This window comes from Barbus barbus (assembly GCF_936440315.1).
Source record: "Barbus barbus genome assembly, chromosome: 31".
Taxonomy (NCBI): Eukaryota; Metazoa; Chordata; class Actinopteri; order Cypriniformes; family Cyprinidae; genus Barbus; species Barbus barbus.
Genome location: NC_136759.1, coordinates 11,182,271 through 11,196,138, shown reverse-complemented (window position 1 = coordinate 11,196,138; position 13,868 = coordinate 11,182,271). Strand labels below are relative to the sequence as shown.

The 13,868-nt window shown below is 43.2% G+C and overlaps 1 protein-coding gene across 1 annotated transcript; it reads right to left on the bottom strand.

Moving 5' to 3' along the window:
• Positions 1-907: 907 nt before the first annotated feature.
• On the bottom strand, positions 908-1,891 carry LOC306851049 (olfactory receptor 52E2-like; the record flags this gene model as incomplete). The annotated part of the gene is made up of 1 exon (XM_079387096.1): positions 908-1,891. The coding sequence occupies exon 1, from the start codon at positions 1,886-1,888 to the stop codon at positions 908-910; it is 981 nt and encodes a 326-aa protein (XP_079243222.1). The 5' UTR covers positions 1,889-1,891.
• Between the last annotated feature and the right edge of the window lie 11,977 nt (positions 1,892-13,868).

Here is a 13,868-nt window from a genome sequence, read left to right as displayed (position 1 = left end):
GCAAAAGTGCATAGGGCCCAGAGACTTAGAGGGGCCACAACAACTTGATCTTGAATGCTATTTTTGGATTCTTGTGTCCATTTCTGGATCTGTTGTGCTATTAGTGGTTTTCCTTATGACACAGTAAAGAAAGTTGTGTTAAAACATGACAATGCCTATTTAGGCTATAGGGGCCTACCTGAATAGCATTGCATATCAATTTATCTAGTAAAACTGATACTTTGCAGTGCTACTTTGAGAGCGGTTGCCCCAAAATAAATGAGATAACAAAAATTAAGATTTTATATGTGTAGACCTTCTTTATCAATAAACATGATTACCTTAAGCTTGCATAAATAAATTGATATCTTAGTTCAGCTTTTATTCTTTATTGTACAGCAAATACATAAATAACAAAAAGTTGAGACATCGCAACAAAGAGACAATAAAAAGAACCATGTCAGCAGATCTCAGACATACTCATGTGAAAATGAATCCTTGGTTTGCATTATACAGTATGAATGATATGAACATATGAACAAACATGACAGTTAACAGCATTTGGGTGGGTGAAACCTTAGGGTAACATGAAATATGTTAGCATAATACAGACTGCTCACCAAAAAATTATTCCAATATCTTTTACAATGTTCAATCTATTTTGTTTATTTTGTTTCAGTGTATATGTTTGTTTTGGGGTCAGTGATTAAGAACACAGTACAAACTGCACATCACTGCTGTTCACCAACACACATTAAGCCTCAAATGTCCACATGTTAGGAATGTAGCAGAGTGAATTTAACTATTTTCTATACAGTTTTATTTTCCATATAATGAATCTAAAAACATTTATGAAAAAATATATATTTAATTTTTCATATAGTTAATTTAATTCCTAAAGAAGGAAGAAAATAAACAATCATTGACATCATTTTGAAATGTTCTTGCTACTTGGCACAATTCTGTTTTTAAGCAGTTTTTGAATTAAGTCTCTAATTTCAGCTGTGTTTAAAACATAAATAATGGGATTTAACATTGGTGGAAGAGACAATGAAAGAGATGCACTGATGATTCTGGCATTGAGAGTGAGAGAAGTAATTAATGAAGCAATGAAAATGCATATGATAGGAAGAAAGAAAGATACGACCAACAAAAGGTGAGAAACACAGGTCTTCAGTGCTTTTAAACGTGCTTCCCAAGTTGTAATTTTACTTAAGGCAAAAACAATGCCCAAATATGACAGGACTATAACGAACAATGGTGCAACAAGGAACAAAGCTACGATGAGGTTTGTTATGAACATATTAATGCTGTTGTCGTTACATGCCATCTGCAACACTGGTCCATAATCACAAAAATAACTCTCTACCACATTAGATTTACAGAATGAAAGTCGGGTCATCAAAGACGCTGCCAGGGCCACCAGAGAAGTGTTAAATGCCCATATTACTACAAACACTAAAGACATGACAGTATTATTCACTATGGCATGATATCTTAATGGCAAACAAATTGCAATGTAGCGATCAAGTGCCAGAACAACAAGAGTGGCACTTTGCAGAGTAACAAAGAGGTTCACAAAAAACATGTTAGCCAAGCAAGCATTGTAGGACATGTACTGTGATTCAGAGAAAAAAATCTTCATCGTGTTAGGAATCCATGCATTAGATTCACCAAGGTCAGCCAAGGCCAAGTTAAACAAACCAATGTATTTTGGACTGTGCAGACTTCGTTCCAGAGCAATAACGAGGATGACTGTAGAGTTCCCAATTACAGCAATAAAATATGTGACACATAAAAAAATATAGTAATAACTGCTGTATGGTATACCTGAAAGTCCAGTGATGAAAAAGTATTCTGGACGAACAATGGACATATTCTGGACAAAACTTGAATTTAAAGAACTCATGGCAGCTTTGTGCTTGATGTTTTGAAGAAGCTGAAAATAGAAATTACCAAGAAGACAAACAAAATTTAGGGAATTCACAAAATTTTCATCTATTTTCAAATGTTGAAAGTATACAAATGTAACGTTTCTGCATAATATTTCATTCACAAACCTGTATACATGAAGTTTTAGAGCCAGACCACAAAATGACTGTGAAAGTCAGAAACACTTATGAGCTTTGAATGTTACTCATCCTTATTTTCTTATGTTACAAAGATCACTGAACATTTGCGTCATTGTATCCAAATATATCTTCTGATTCATCTCTTGAGAGATTTCAAACAACACAATGATGTAATACTATGCTGAAGTAAATGTTCTGGCCACTGCTTTAGTTTTGATAGATTTTTTAATTTACAATTGTCTGCAAACAGCCCACAGTATTGCCCTTTGTGCTCTCTTTAATGAACATTATAGTACAGTAACTCAAGGATATAGTTAATGTTAAGTCTATAATGTGACTAGCAACTGCAGTACAACTTATCGTATTGACCCAAATATAAGATGACACTGATTATAAGACGACCCCCTCATTCAAGATCTACCTTTTGGAAAAAGGCTTTTTGAAGACCAATTATTTTCATATTGCATATTTTTCCTATTAAATTTTTGTTTTGAAAGTATGGTAAATATTGTTAAAATGTACCACCAATCAGTTTAAAATATACCCTTTTTAATAAACCATAAAAATAACAGATACCCCATCTGAATTGTATAACAATTAGGCTATCCATCTCATAGTAGCCTAGCAAAATGTAATTAACAGTAGAAGTGAAATCTTTTTGTGGTCTTCAAATCGGCATACTGTCTTACATTTTAGAGGAAGTTTGGTACCATCAGGCTAACATGACAGTCACGACTCATGCCACTGCAAGGTTTTCTTTTTGTTTTGTTTTCACTCGCACCATTACAACACACAGACGCAGTACATTACATATTTCTTGGCACACTCGTTTTACGTGTATTTGGCGCCAAATATTGTTGTGGGTGTATTATTGACATGTCATGTCAAAGACGACTACGTTTTTTTAGATGCATTTCCAAGAAAAAAAAAACAAACATTGTCTTATATTCAGATCAATACGATAATAGTTTGTCCACGCATTGGGCTTTACAGCAACCGGTGGAAATGGCTCCTCTGAGTGAAATCCAAACATACAAACGAAGACTTGACTTGAACAGACTTGACTTGGAGCCGTCAAGTTGGACACTTTCTGCTCACGGTAGTGATGCTCGCATGGTGTTTGCACACTCTATCACAGGAAGTGAAATAAATTCAATATTTGTCAAATACACAAACGTTTTAGAAATGTTATCATGAGCAACAGAAACACTTTTTATATACTGCTTAATACAGCGCCATCTGTTCATGAATAAAGTTCGACATAAACATACACTACTATTTAAATACCAATAAAGTGGGGGTATATATGTTTTTATCAGTGTTTTTTTTATAAATGTGACTCAAAATAACGGTGTGACTACAGTAAAAAAGCTTTACTGTTATAAAAAGCAGATTTGTGAGCATTATTGGAATTGAAAAGTTAAAATAAACACTCAACACACATCATGCTTGACATTACATAATCTGACCAATGAGAATAAAGTGTATCGTCATCAAGGCTCTCACAGGGTTGTGGTTAGAAGGGATACAGCTCCGACCATATGCATTATCTCCATAATGCTAGCGATAACTGGATCATCTCTTTGAGCTTTGGCGAGTTCGACCTTGCTTATAAGTGGCAACAAGGGGGCAGGGGATGATAGGTCCATATCTCCGTGAGCTATATTGAGTGCCGCAATCCAAGCCACATCCTTCTTCCTGGAGGCACGAGTCCCCTCTCGTACCACCTCTTGCGACAGGTCTTCGGTACATTCGGTGGTATATTTCTCCATATCAAGAGGAAGCCGAGATAACGTGTCAGCATCAATATTCGCTTTGCCCGGTCGATGTTTAATGTCAAAGCGAAAATCTGACAGTTCTCCTACCCAACGATGGCCTACTGCATTCAGCTTTGCCGTGCTCATAACATAGGTTAAAGGATTGTTGTCAGTGTAAATGGTAAATTGAGGGGCGTAAAACAAATAGTCCCTGAACTTCTCGCATACCGCCCATTTTAATGCGAGAAACTCCAACTTCCCACTATGCAGTCTGTAGTTTTTTTCAGCTGGAGAAAGGGTCCTGGATCCATATGCGATGACCCGCAATCCTCCGTCCTGGTGCTGATAAAGGATAGCCCCAAGACCCCTTTCTGATGCATCAGTGTGTAGCACGAATGGGAGATCGAAGTCTGGGTAGGCCAAGACCGGGGGACTTACCAGCAGGTCAATTAGCCGGTCGAGTGTTTCCCGGTGTTCACTGGTCCATTCCACAGGTGTTCGAGAAGGCATCTGGGGACCCTTTCTCTTCCTTTGACTGTACTGATGCATTGTTGCCCCTGGCTGAGTTTGGAGTAGTTCGTAGATTGGTTTGGCCACTCGTGAAAAATCTTGTATAAATGGGCGATAATATCCGAGGAATCCAAGGAGTCTACGCACCTCTCCCACTGTCTGGGGTCTGTTAATCTTGAGTGCTATCACTGCTTCAAGATCACGAGGGTCTATTCTCACTCCATTGGCTGACACCAGGCGACCTACGTACCGGACTTCCTGACGGAAGAGCTCGCACTTCTCAGGCCTAAGTTTTACTCCATAGTGTCTAAGGGTCTGAAGAACTTTTCGGATTACGCCTACATGTTCCTCAAACGACCGGGCATAACACAGCACATCATCAAGGTATGGGGCACAGCACTCATCCCTGAGATCATTCAGCATCTCCTCCATGCTGCGCTGGAATGCCGCCGGTGCGTTAGACAGGCCAAATGGGATCCTTACCCACTCATAGAGCCCCCACGGAGTGATGAAGGCCGTCATGTGTCTCGAGCCCTCTGCTATGAAGCCCTGGTGGTAAGCTTTTCCCTGGTCAAGGATGCTAAACCAAGCATATCAATCCAAAACCAAGGGTATCAATCAGGTCCTGAATCCTAGGCAACGGGTGCCTGTCTGGTACGGTCTTCCTATTGAGGAGGCGATAATCAACACATAAGCGCAGTGAGCCATCCTTTTTTCGAACACAGACTACTGGGGCAGAGTAAGGAGACTTAGATTTTACAATCCACCCTTTAGCTAGAAGGTCTTGGATATAGTCCTTGACTTCTTTGAACAACGGCTTGGGTATTGAGGAATAGGAACATTGTACTGGTATGTCATCTTTGAGGTTGATGGACATTTGAAGACTCGGGATGCAGCCAACATCATTCCCATCCCGGGCAAAAGAGGCAGACTCCTCATGCAGCATTTGCTTAACCCCTACTTGTTGATCCTCACTTAGATGGCTGAGATCAACAGGTGGGTGCCACAATGTTGAGTTTTCATCCCCCACAACCACCGATGCACCGTGAACCTTCCCAATGTTCTTTGTTTCCCTGTGCCTATCCGCTTCCAAAACAGTTTCAACGGGATGGACATACCCTAATATCGTGTTGCGAGACAGGGTAATGTCGCATGTCGAGTGGTTGCCGATCGGGACCGCAACGTATGGGTTTCCTGAGCTCTGGACTTCCAACAGTCCTTCGCCCATATCCAGCTGCTCCAGCTGCACATTCTCATCTGGCTCAAACAGGGCTACTGTGCCAGACTGGTCCATCTTGGATGGTACTTTGCACTTTACCCATGCTACCTGGCCTGCTGGTATCAAAACACTGTCTCGGCTTATTCTCAACCGCCCCCACTGTTCACTGTGCTCGGTAGTGTGTACAAAACTAACCAGGGTCTGGGCTTGCTCACTTGATACTGCTATTGCACTGGAGAGCAATGAAACCAAAGTAGGAACTAAACGCTCTGGTTGGCCCTGAATTAGCTCTTCCACAACGTTAAAGCCGAGCAATGGCCTCTCAATCGGGATGTGGCTAACCAGGAAAGGAACATTAATTGAGAGATCAGGGTTGTCATTTCCTTGTAAGTTGACAGTAATGACAGACCACCCATCAAAAGGTATTAGATCTCCATTGACTGCATACACTTCCAACTTCTCTGACATTCCCATGAGCTCCGTAAGAGGCCTTACTTCTACAGCGGGCAAGTATTTGTCTTTCCAGGTTCGGTCAATCATGCTTACTTGAGCTCCAGTATCAAGCAGAGCGGTCACAGCAAGGCCATTGAGATTGCACTGAGCCAGCGCTTTCTTCCCTATCAGTTTAACAATAGTTTCTTTCTTAGTTTCTGCCGGCGGTGGACTGCCAACACCCTGATAAATTCCTTTGTTATGGAGGGTCTGGTTTTTACAGCTGAGAGATGCTCTTGTGGGTTTACATTTTTCAGAGTCAGGTTCGATCCCTGAAATTCGGTCCTCAGGACTTTGGGACATAGAAGACTCGGTCACTGGTCGTCCCTTGGCAGTGGCCGTCTCTCGTTTCCCTGCAGTCTTTGCCTCCGGAGACATCCTCGAGCCCGTTGCCCCTCTTCGCCACAGAGGAAACAATGAGTGCAGCTCTGTTGTCCGGCTTCGACACACCTGGGGCAACCCCGTAGTTTTGCTCCTTGCTGTGGGGGGTGACCTCTTCCAAAACATTGACAGGGGTGCTCAGGTGGTGGCCTCAGTGTGGACTGTCGCATGGAGTCTACAAGACTGGTAAGTGCGTCAATGCGAGCAGTAAGTTGCATTATTGGATCATTTTTACTTTTCTGAACAGATACCTCTTTTACCCCTCTGTTTTGCTTGGGACGATTCATCGGACCCAACCTTCGTGCTCGCTCGTTTTCATCATTAGTGATCTTCATCACATTTCTCACTATTGCCTCATCTGTGATACTGTGGTCAGCCAGCAGAGGTTTGAGCTCACTCCTGACATCTTTGTACCGGTGCCCCAGGCCCTGATATACAGTATGAAGGAACACATCTTGGATCGTGGCTGGGCTGTACCTCACATCTGCGTTAGACTGTTTGATCGCAAAGAGTATTTTCTGCTTAAGGCCTATCACTCTATACAGGAACTGTTGGGGGGTTTCGGGCTCCGTCTGTTTTGCACACATTAGTTCTTGAAATAACTCTGTGCTACTTTTGTCCCCTAGGTGTGACTGAAGGAATCTCTTAAGCTCTTCCACTGTCATATCTTCCTTATTCATAATCATTTCTTTGAAGTTACCTGGTTTGATTGCGCGTAATATTCCTCTGACTAGTTCGGCTTCACTGAAATTCTCTTTGGCTCCATCATCAATCTGTCTACACACACTGGCGTATGTGATGTCAGATGCATAGTCACCAATTTGCCCCCCTTGTATCTTAAACTCACGACGTTGAAGGCAGGAGATGTCTCGCAACGAGACTACTTTTTCAGTGATTCCCTGTGAAGTACGTTCAACATTAGTACTATTCACAGGTGTGTCACTGCTGTGCATCACAGGTGGGGTAGGAGTGTGGTGTTGTGTATGTAGTGTAAGATACTGAAGGAGTTTCCTGCTCAGCTCTTCGAAATCTGAATGTCTGACAGTAGGATTGGTGCTGGGATTTGTATCTAACCCTCTAACTTCCCCTAGGTACGATGCAGTTTTTGGCGATTCTACCTGCACAGTGTCTGTAGTGATCATGTGACCTGTAGAGGTGTGTGTATATGAAGTAGGTGCAGGGTGTACATCAGCATCAACATTACTCTCAATCTCACCATGGTGATGACACGGTGCTTCAGCACCAAGCTCTTGTACAACAGCCTCCACAGTCCCTTGTAAAACCACAAGTTCAGTCATACCTCTGTCCTCTGATTCTAACAGGTGAGTGCTGTACATAAAGGCATTGATGTGTTCAAGACAGCCCTCTTGATCTTCAGCGTCAAGTTCGGAGAAGTACCTTTCTGGTATTGGACCGATGCTTTTGGCGACTTGGAACAGTTCAACAGCGGACAAGTTGAGTAGCCTCTTCCTAATGTCCCACACCAGGCCCTTGCGTACTCGATCAGCCATGATAGCCTCTTTCCCACTGCCCCTCGAGCCACTCGCACAGTCACCAGCTCTCTGAACCCCTCTTCACACTGACGTCCTCGTCTACTGGATCACTGCATCAGCGTCCACACTCTGTTGGTCCTCAGGATCAGGTTTTATGGATCGACTTCCATGGGCATCTGGAGTCAATCCCGGACGAGCCCCCACAAATCTGTTACACACCCCACACAGAAGGCCGTGTTGACAGATCAGAAAGTCCTGTAGAAACAGGAAAAATTGAGGAGACAGAAGCAAGCGTCCGTGTTGCACATCATCTCCAGCAATTGAGAGAGCGCCGGCGCAAGCACAACACTACTGCCCTGTACGAGTCCTCAACTAATTTTCAAAATAAGAGTTCCGATCTCAATCAACAATAGATAATGATTTTCACTTGACATTTTTCAGCTTCCCAATACATTTAACATAAAATATATGCAAGATAGAACACAGTATATGGAAAATAAACCTTTTCTTCCAAAATCACGATACCCAAAATGTGCACATACTTTAGGGTGTCACACATACACAATGAAATTAATTTTTTTACCTATTAGATTATGTTTTATTAACATCTACACCTACCCCAACCCTAAACCTACCCCTACAATAATGAAAAAATAGTCATTGTTGTACAGTGTGACAAAAATTGCACTGTATTGATATGCGCATGCCCAGTAGTGCCATACGTATCCCTTCTAGCCTTAATCCTCTCGCAGCCGATTTTGAGCAACTGCAGTTTTGCTCTCATGGTACTTTGATGGCACATGTGATTGTTAGTGCCGATCAATGTCGGACAAATGTTCTAACCAGAATACATTGCTTTTGTCAGGCAGCAGCCGAACTTTGCAGCAAACAAGCCAAGTGGCAACATAAGAGGTGTGTTCGACTTGAAGCAGTGCTGCACAAATGATCAGTGTATGACATCAATGTACCATGAGAGTAATAAGAGAGCAGATGGAACCTTATGCTTTCGAATCGCTCTCGTGTTACTTTGATGTCATACACTGATCATTCTGCGCAGCACTGCTTCAAGTCGAACACACCCAATGGCTACTTATAGCAAACAATACAGGTCACAAGACAAGAACCAACCAGTGAGAGACAGGACACATTACTAAAACTACCAATCAGAACATAACACAATGAACAAGAGAACCAATAGCATGAATACCTGAGGGCAAGGGAAGCATGACACAAACAGGGCCTATGACTAAACTCCAAAATAAAAGACATGAAAACATGAACAAACAAAACCCACACTATATCAATTCAAATATGCATACCCATATAACAACCAGTGTTGGGCTCATTGGTAAAAAATATAATTTAATACTCATTACTCTTTTCAAAAATGATTACTATTGTAACGGGGTGGAAGAATCACGCAACAAGGAGAGCTCAGATTAAATTCCCCGGAGGGTGGATTTATTAGGAAAAGAGTCTTTAACTGCCGTGATACATGCTCCGGTGCTCTTTGAGTGGGTGATTCCAGGTGCGGTGGGTCCGTGCGTTGCTCGGGGTGGCTGCTTGGTCACACACTGCTCTCTGGAAGAAAGTAAGGGTAAGCATTAGTTTACAGCTTCCTGGAGAAAGGTCTCACCTTCGTCGGTTTGTGGTGTTTGTCAAATAAACACTCTGACAAGTAAGTGTATTAACTTGCGTGTAGCCTCTTTTATTCTTAAGCCCCCGACACCTTGGTCACGCTTAGGCCTTATTCTAACCCTTCTTCTTGTTACCATATACCTACTACCTATATCTGTTACTACTGTCATCTAGTGGACAATAACAGGAACATCAACTAATCACTACATCCCCTTTTCTTTGAAATAAAACAAACTGTAGTGCATAAACAACAGGGGCAATTTAACACTAAATTATCAAATTGTTACTAAAACATCCATTTAAAATAAATCCAACAACAACAACAAAACATTTGTTTAGTACTTTTCAAATGTAACTAGGCATAGACATTCACAAATTTAGTCGATCAGGTTGCTTTATGATGCGGGATGATCTTCTTAGTATGGGAGAGTCATCATTGGTTTCTGCAGAATGACCATTATCCAAGGGACTGGAAGAAGACAAAGAAGATTGCATGCTTGGTGGTACTTGTTCTTCAGGTGAGGTCAGAATTTATTTTCCTTCCTTGTCAGCCACTATGTTGTTTGTTTCTTGTGTCTTAAGGAGACTTCTGCGATTTCTCCGAAGAATTTGTCCATTCTCTGTTCTGACAACATATGATCTTGGATTTACTTCTTCCAAAACAACAGCCTTCTTGTCCCAGCAATTTGCATCTTCCACTCTCACAATGTCATTCTTTGATAGCACATTCAACATTTTTGTTTGTTTGTCATAGTTTGTCTTTTGTCTCTTTTGGAGGGCTTTCTGTTTCTGCCTTATTGTTGCACTGCTCATCTTGTCTTGTGTAGTGTTCATTCTGAAGGGAAGCGTCGTTCTTATCTTACGATTCATTAGGAGCTCTGCAGGAGATGCACCATGCTCAAGAGGTGTTGCTCGATAGCTCAGAAGAGCTAGATATGGATCTGACTTGCCTTCCGATGCTTTCTTGAGCAACTGCTTCACAATATAGATTTTTTCTGATGATTGCAATTAAAGGCTTATGATCGGTTTCTGCTGTGAATGATGGTAAGCCAAAGACATAGTCGTGAAATTTCTCAAATCCAAAAACAAGTCCAAGGCATTCTTTTTCGATCTGAGCATATCTGCATTCAGATTGCGTCATAGTCCTGGAGGCATAGGCTATGGGTTTCCAGCCTTCAGAATCTGCTTGGAGTAAGACTGCACCTAATCCGTCCCTTGATGCGTCTGTGGAGATTTTGATACTTTTAGAAGAATCATAGTAGGTGAGAACTGGTTCTGTCGTCAGCGTTGACTTGAGCATTTTCCATTCTTGCTCATGCTTATTTGTCCACTTGAACTCAGCTTTATGATTCAACAGTTCTCTGAGGCTCGCAGTTTTTGCGGAGAGGTTTGGAATGAATTTACCTATGAAGTTCACCCTTCCCATTATCCTCAGCACACCTTTCTTGTCCACTGGACTTGGCATATCCAGAATTGCCCGAATTTTGCTTTTGTCAGGTTCAACACCGCGCGTCTAGACAACTTATCGCCTAAAAAAAAAAAAAAAAAAAAAATTCAAATTTTATTTGTCACATACATATACATACGTAGTACGACATGTAGTGAAATGTGAAATGTATTGTACGACTGTCCAACAAATTGTCCAACAAAATTAAGAAAAACCTCAAGTTTACAAAAATACAAATAGAAAAAGCACAGTAAACATATATACAGAAATAAACTAGCAATAAAATAAAATAACAAATAGATATGAGAATAAAAATAGATATGAAGAATAAAAATAGAATATGATTCTATATAGATTCTATAAAAAGTAAAGTGTATGTCAGTGATAAAGTGTCCGTGTGCTGTGCAGTGCAGTAAAGTGTATAAGTGAGTAAAGGAATACTAAAGACAAAGACAAATGGTATGTAAGTCCCACTCATTTATCCTTACGTAACCCTTCTACAAATTAGTGCAGATTGTATTTGAAAATGTGCAAAGTGGAAGTGTGGGGTGATGTGCTTAGAGTGGAGAGAGGTTAAGACTCCGAATGGCCTGCGGGAAGAAGCTCCTCCTCATTCTCTCTGTGTTCGCCTTCATGGAGCGGAAGCGTCTCCCTGAACGCAGTAGAGAAAAGAGTCCATTGTTGGGATGGCTGAGGTCCTTCACTATCTTCCTGGCCCTGGTCAGGCACCGCTTGCTGTAGATCTCCTGCAGGTTAGGGAGCTCGGTGTGAATGGTACGTTCCGCTGAACGCACCACCCTCTGGAGGGCTCGTCTGTCCTGCATAGTGCCGTTCCCGAACCAGGAAGTGATGCTGCCCGTCAGGACGCTCTCGATGGTGCAGGTGTAAAAAGTCTTAAGCACCCGAGAGGGAAGTCTAAAGTCCCTTAAGCGTCTCAGATGGTACAGACGCTGCCTGGCCTTCTTCACCAGGGTGCTGGTATGACAGGACCAAGTCAAGTCCTGCGTGATGTGAACACCCAGGTATCTGAAGCTGTCCACTCTCTCCACTGGAGTCCCGCTGATCGTGATCGGCTGGTATGACCGCTCCTGCTTCGTACTGAAGTCCACTATCAGTTCCTTAGTTTTGCTGATGTTCAGGTGTAGACTATTCACCTGGCACCAACTCTCCAGGTTCTTAATCTCCTGTATGTAGGCCGTCTCGTCGTTGTCTGAGATCAGGCCCAACACAACAGTGTCATCAGCAAACTTGATGATGGTGGTGGAGTTGGAAGTGGCCACACAGTCATAAGTGTACAGTGAGTACAGCAGGGGGCTCAGAACACAACCTTGAGGGGCTCCAGTGCTTAGGGTGATGGAGGATGAGGTGTGTTTACCCATCCGTACGGCTTGCTGTCTGTCCTTCAGGAAGCTGGAGATCCATTGGCACAAGTATGTGCTGAGACCAAGGACCTCCAACTTGGAGGTGAGTGTGGAGGGAATTATGGTGTTAAACGCTGAACTGTAGTCCACAAACAGCATTTTTACATAATTCCCTTTTCTGCAGTCCAGGTGACTTGTTGTGGTGTGGAGGAGGTGTGAGATGGCATCCTCCGTGGAGCGGTTATGCCTGTATGCAAACTGTAGTGGATCCAGTGTGTCTGGTAGTGATGCAATGATGAAGTCTCTGACCAGTCTCTCAAAGCACTTCATCACCACTGATGTGAGGGCTACAGGGCGATAGTCGTTTAGGCAGGTGGGCTGCGGTTTCTTGGGGACAGGAACAATGGTGGACTGCTTAAAGCATGAGGGGACTATGGACTGTTCCAGGGAGAGGTTGAAGATCTCGGTGAACACCGGTGCTAGCTGGTCAGCACAGGCCTTCAGAACCCGACCTGTGATGCCATCTGGTCCTGCTGCCTTCCTGATGTTCACTCTCCTGAATGCCCTCCTCACGTCATGCTCCGTGATGGTGAATACGTTGTCCTCACCGGCTTCCTCAGCGTGCATGCAGTTAGCACTGCTAGCGCCGTTAGCGTGAATAGCTGCAGCCTCGAAGCGAGCATAAAAAGTGTTCAGCTCGTCAGCCAGAGAAGCGTCCGCATTCCCCGATCTGCCACAGGCTCCTAGAGCCGCCATGTTGGAATTGCGACTCTAGTTTCCTCCCGTAGCGCTGCTTCGCCTCCTTCACCGATCTGCGCACGCTGTAAGATGCAGCCTTGTAGTCATCCATGTTCCCGGTGATGAGCCCTGTGTTGTAGGCAGTGGAGCGGGATCTCAGGGCGTCGCGGATGGTTTTATCCACCCACGGCTTCTGGTTGGGAAACGTCCTGATGATGGTTTTCTGCACCGTATCATCCATTAGTTTCTCTATAAATCCCACGACCGCTTCCGTAAACAAGAATGAATGAATGAATGATGCATTTATATAGCGCATTTATTGTGTATTGCCGTACACCCAAAGCGCTTTACAATCATGTGGAATACAATCAAGCTGACGTCATCAGAGCTGCGCCGGAACATGTCCCAGTCTGCGTCATCTAGCGCGTCCTGCAGAGCGGCCACCGATTGGTCCGTCCAGCGTTGGACCTCCCTCTGCACCGGGGCTTCCTGTTTCAGCCTCTGTTTGTAAACAGGCATGAGGAAGATGGCGGCGTGGTCCGATTTCCCAAACGGTGGTTGTGACTGTGCCTTGTAGCTGTTCTTGTATGGGGTGTAACAGTGATCTAATGTCCTTTCGCCCCTGGTGGGGCAGCTGATGTGCTGATGGAAGTTCGGCAGTGCACGCTTGAGGTTGGCACTGTTGAAATCTCCCAAAACAATGAATGCGGCGTCCCGGTGCTGTGTCTGGTGAAGGTGTAGTGTTTCATGTAAATCCCATATCGCAGTGTCCGTGTCCGCT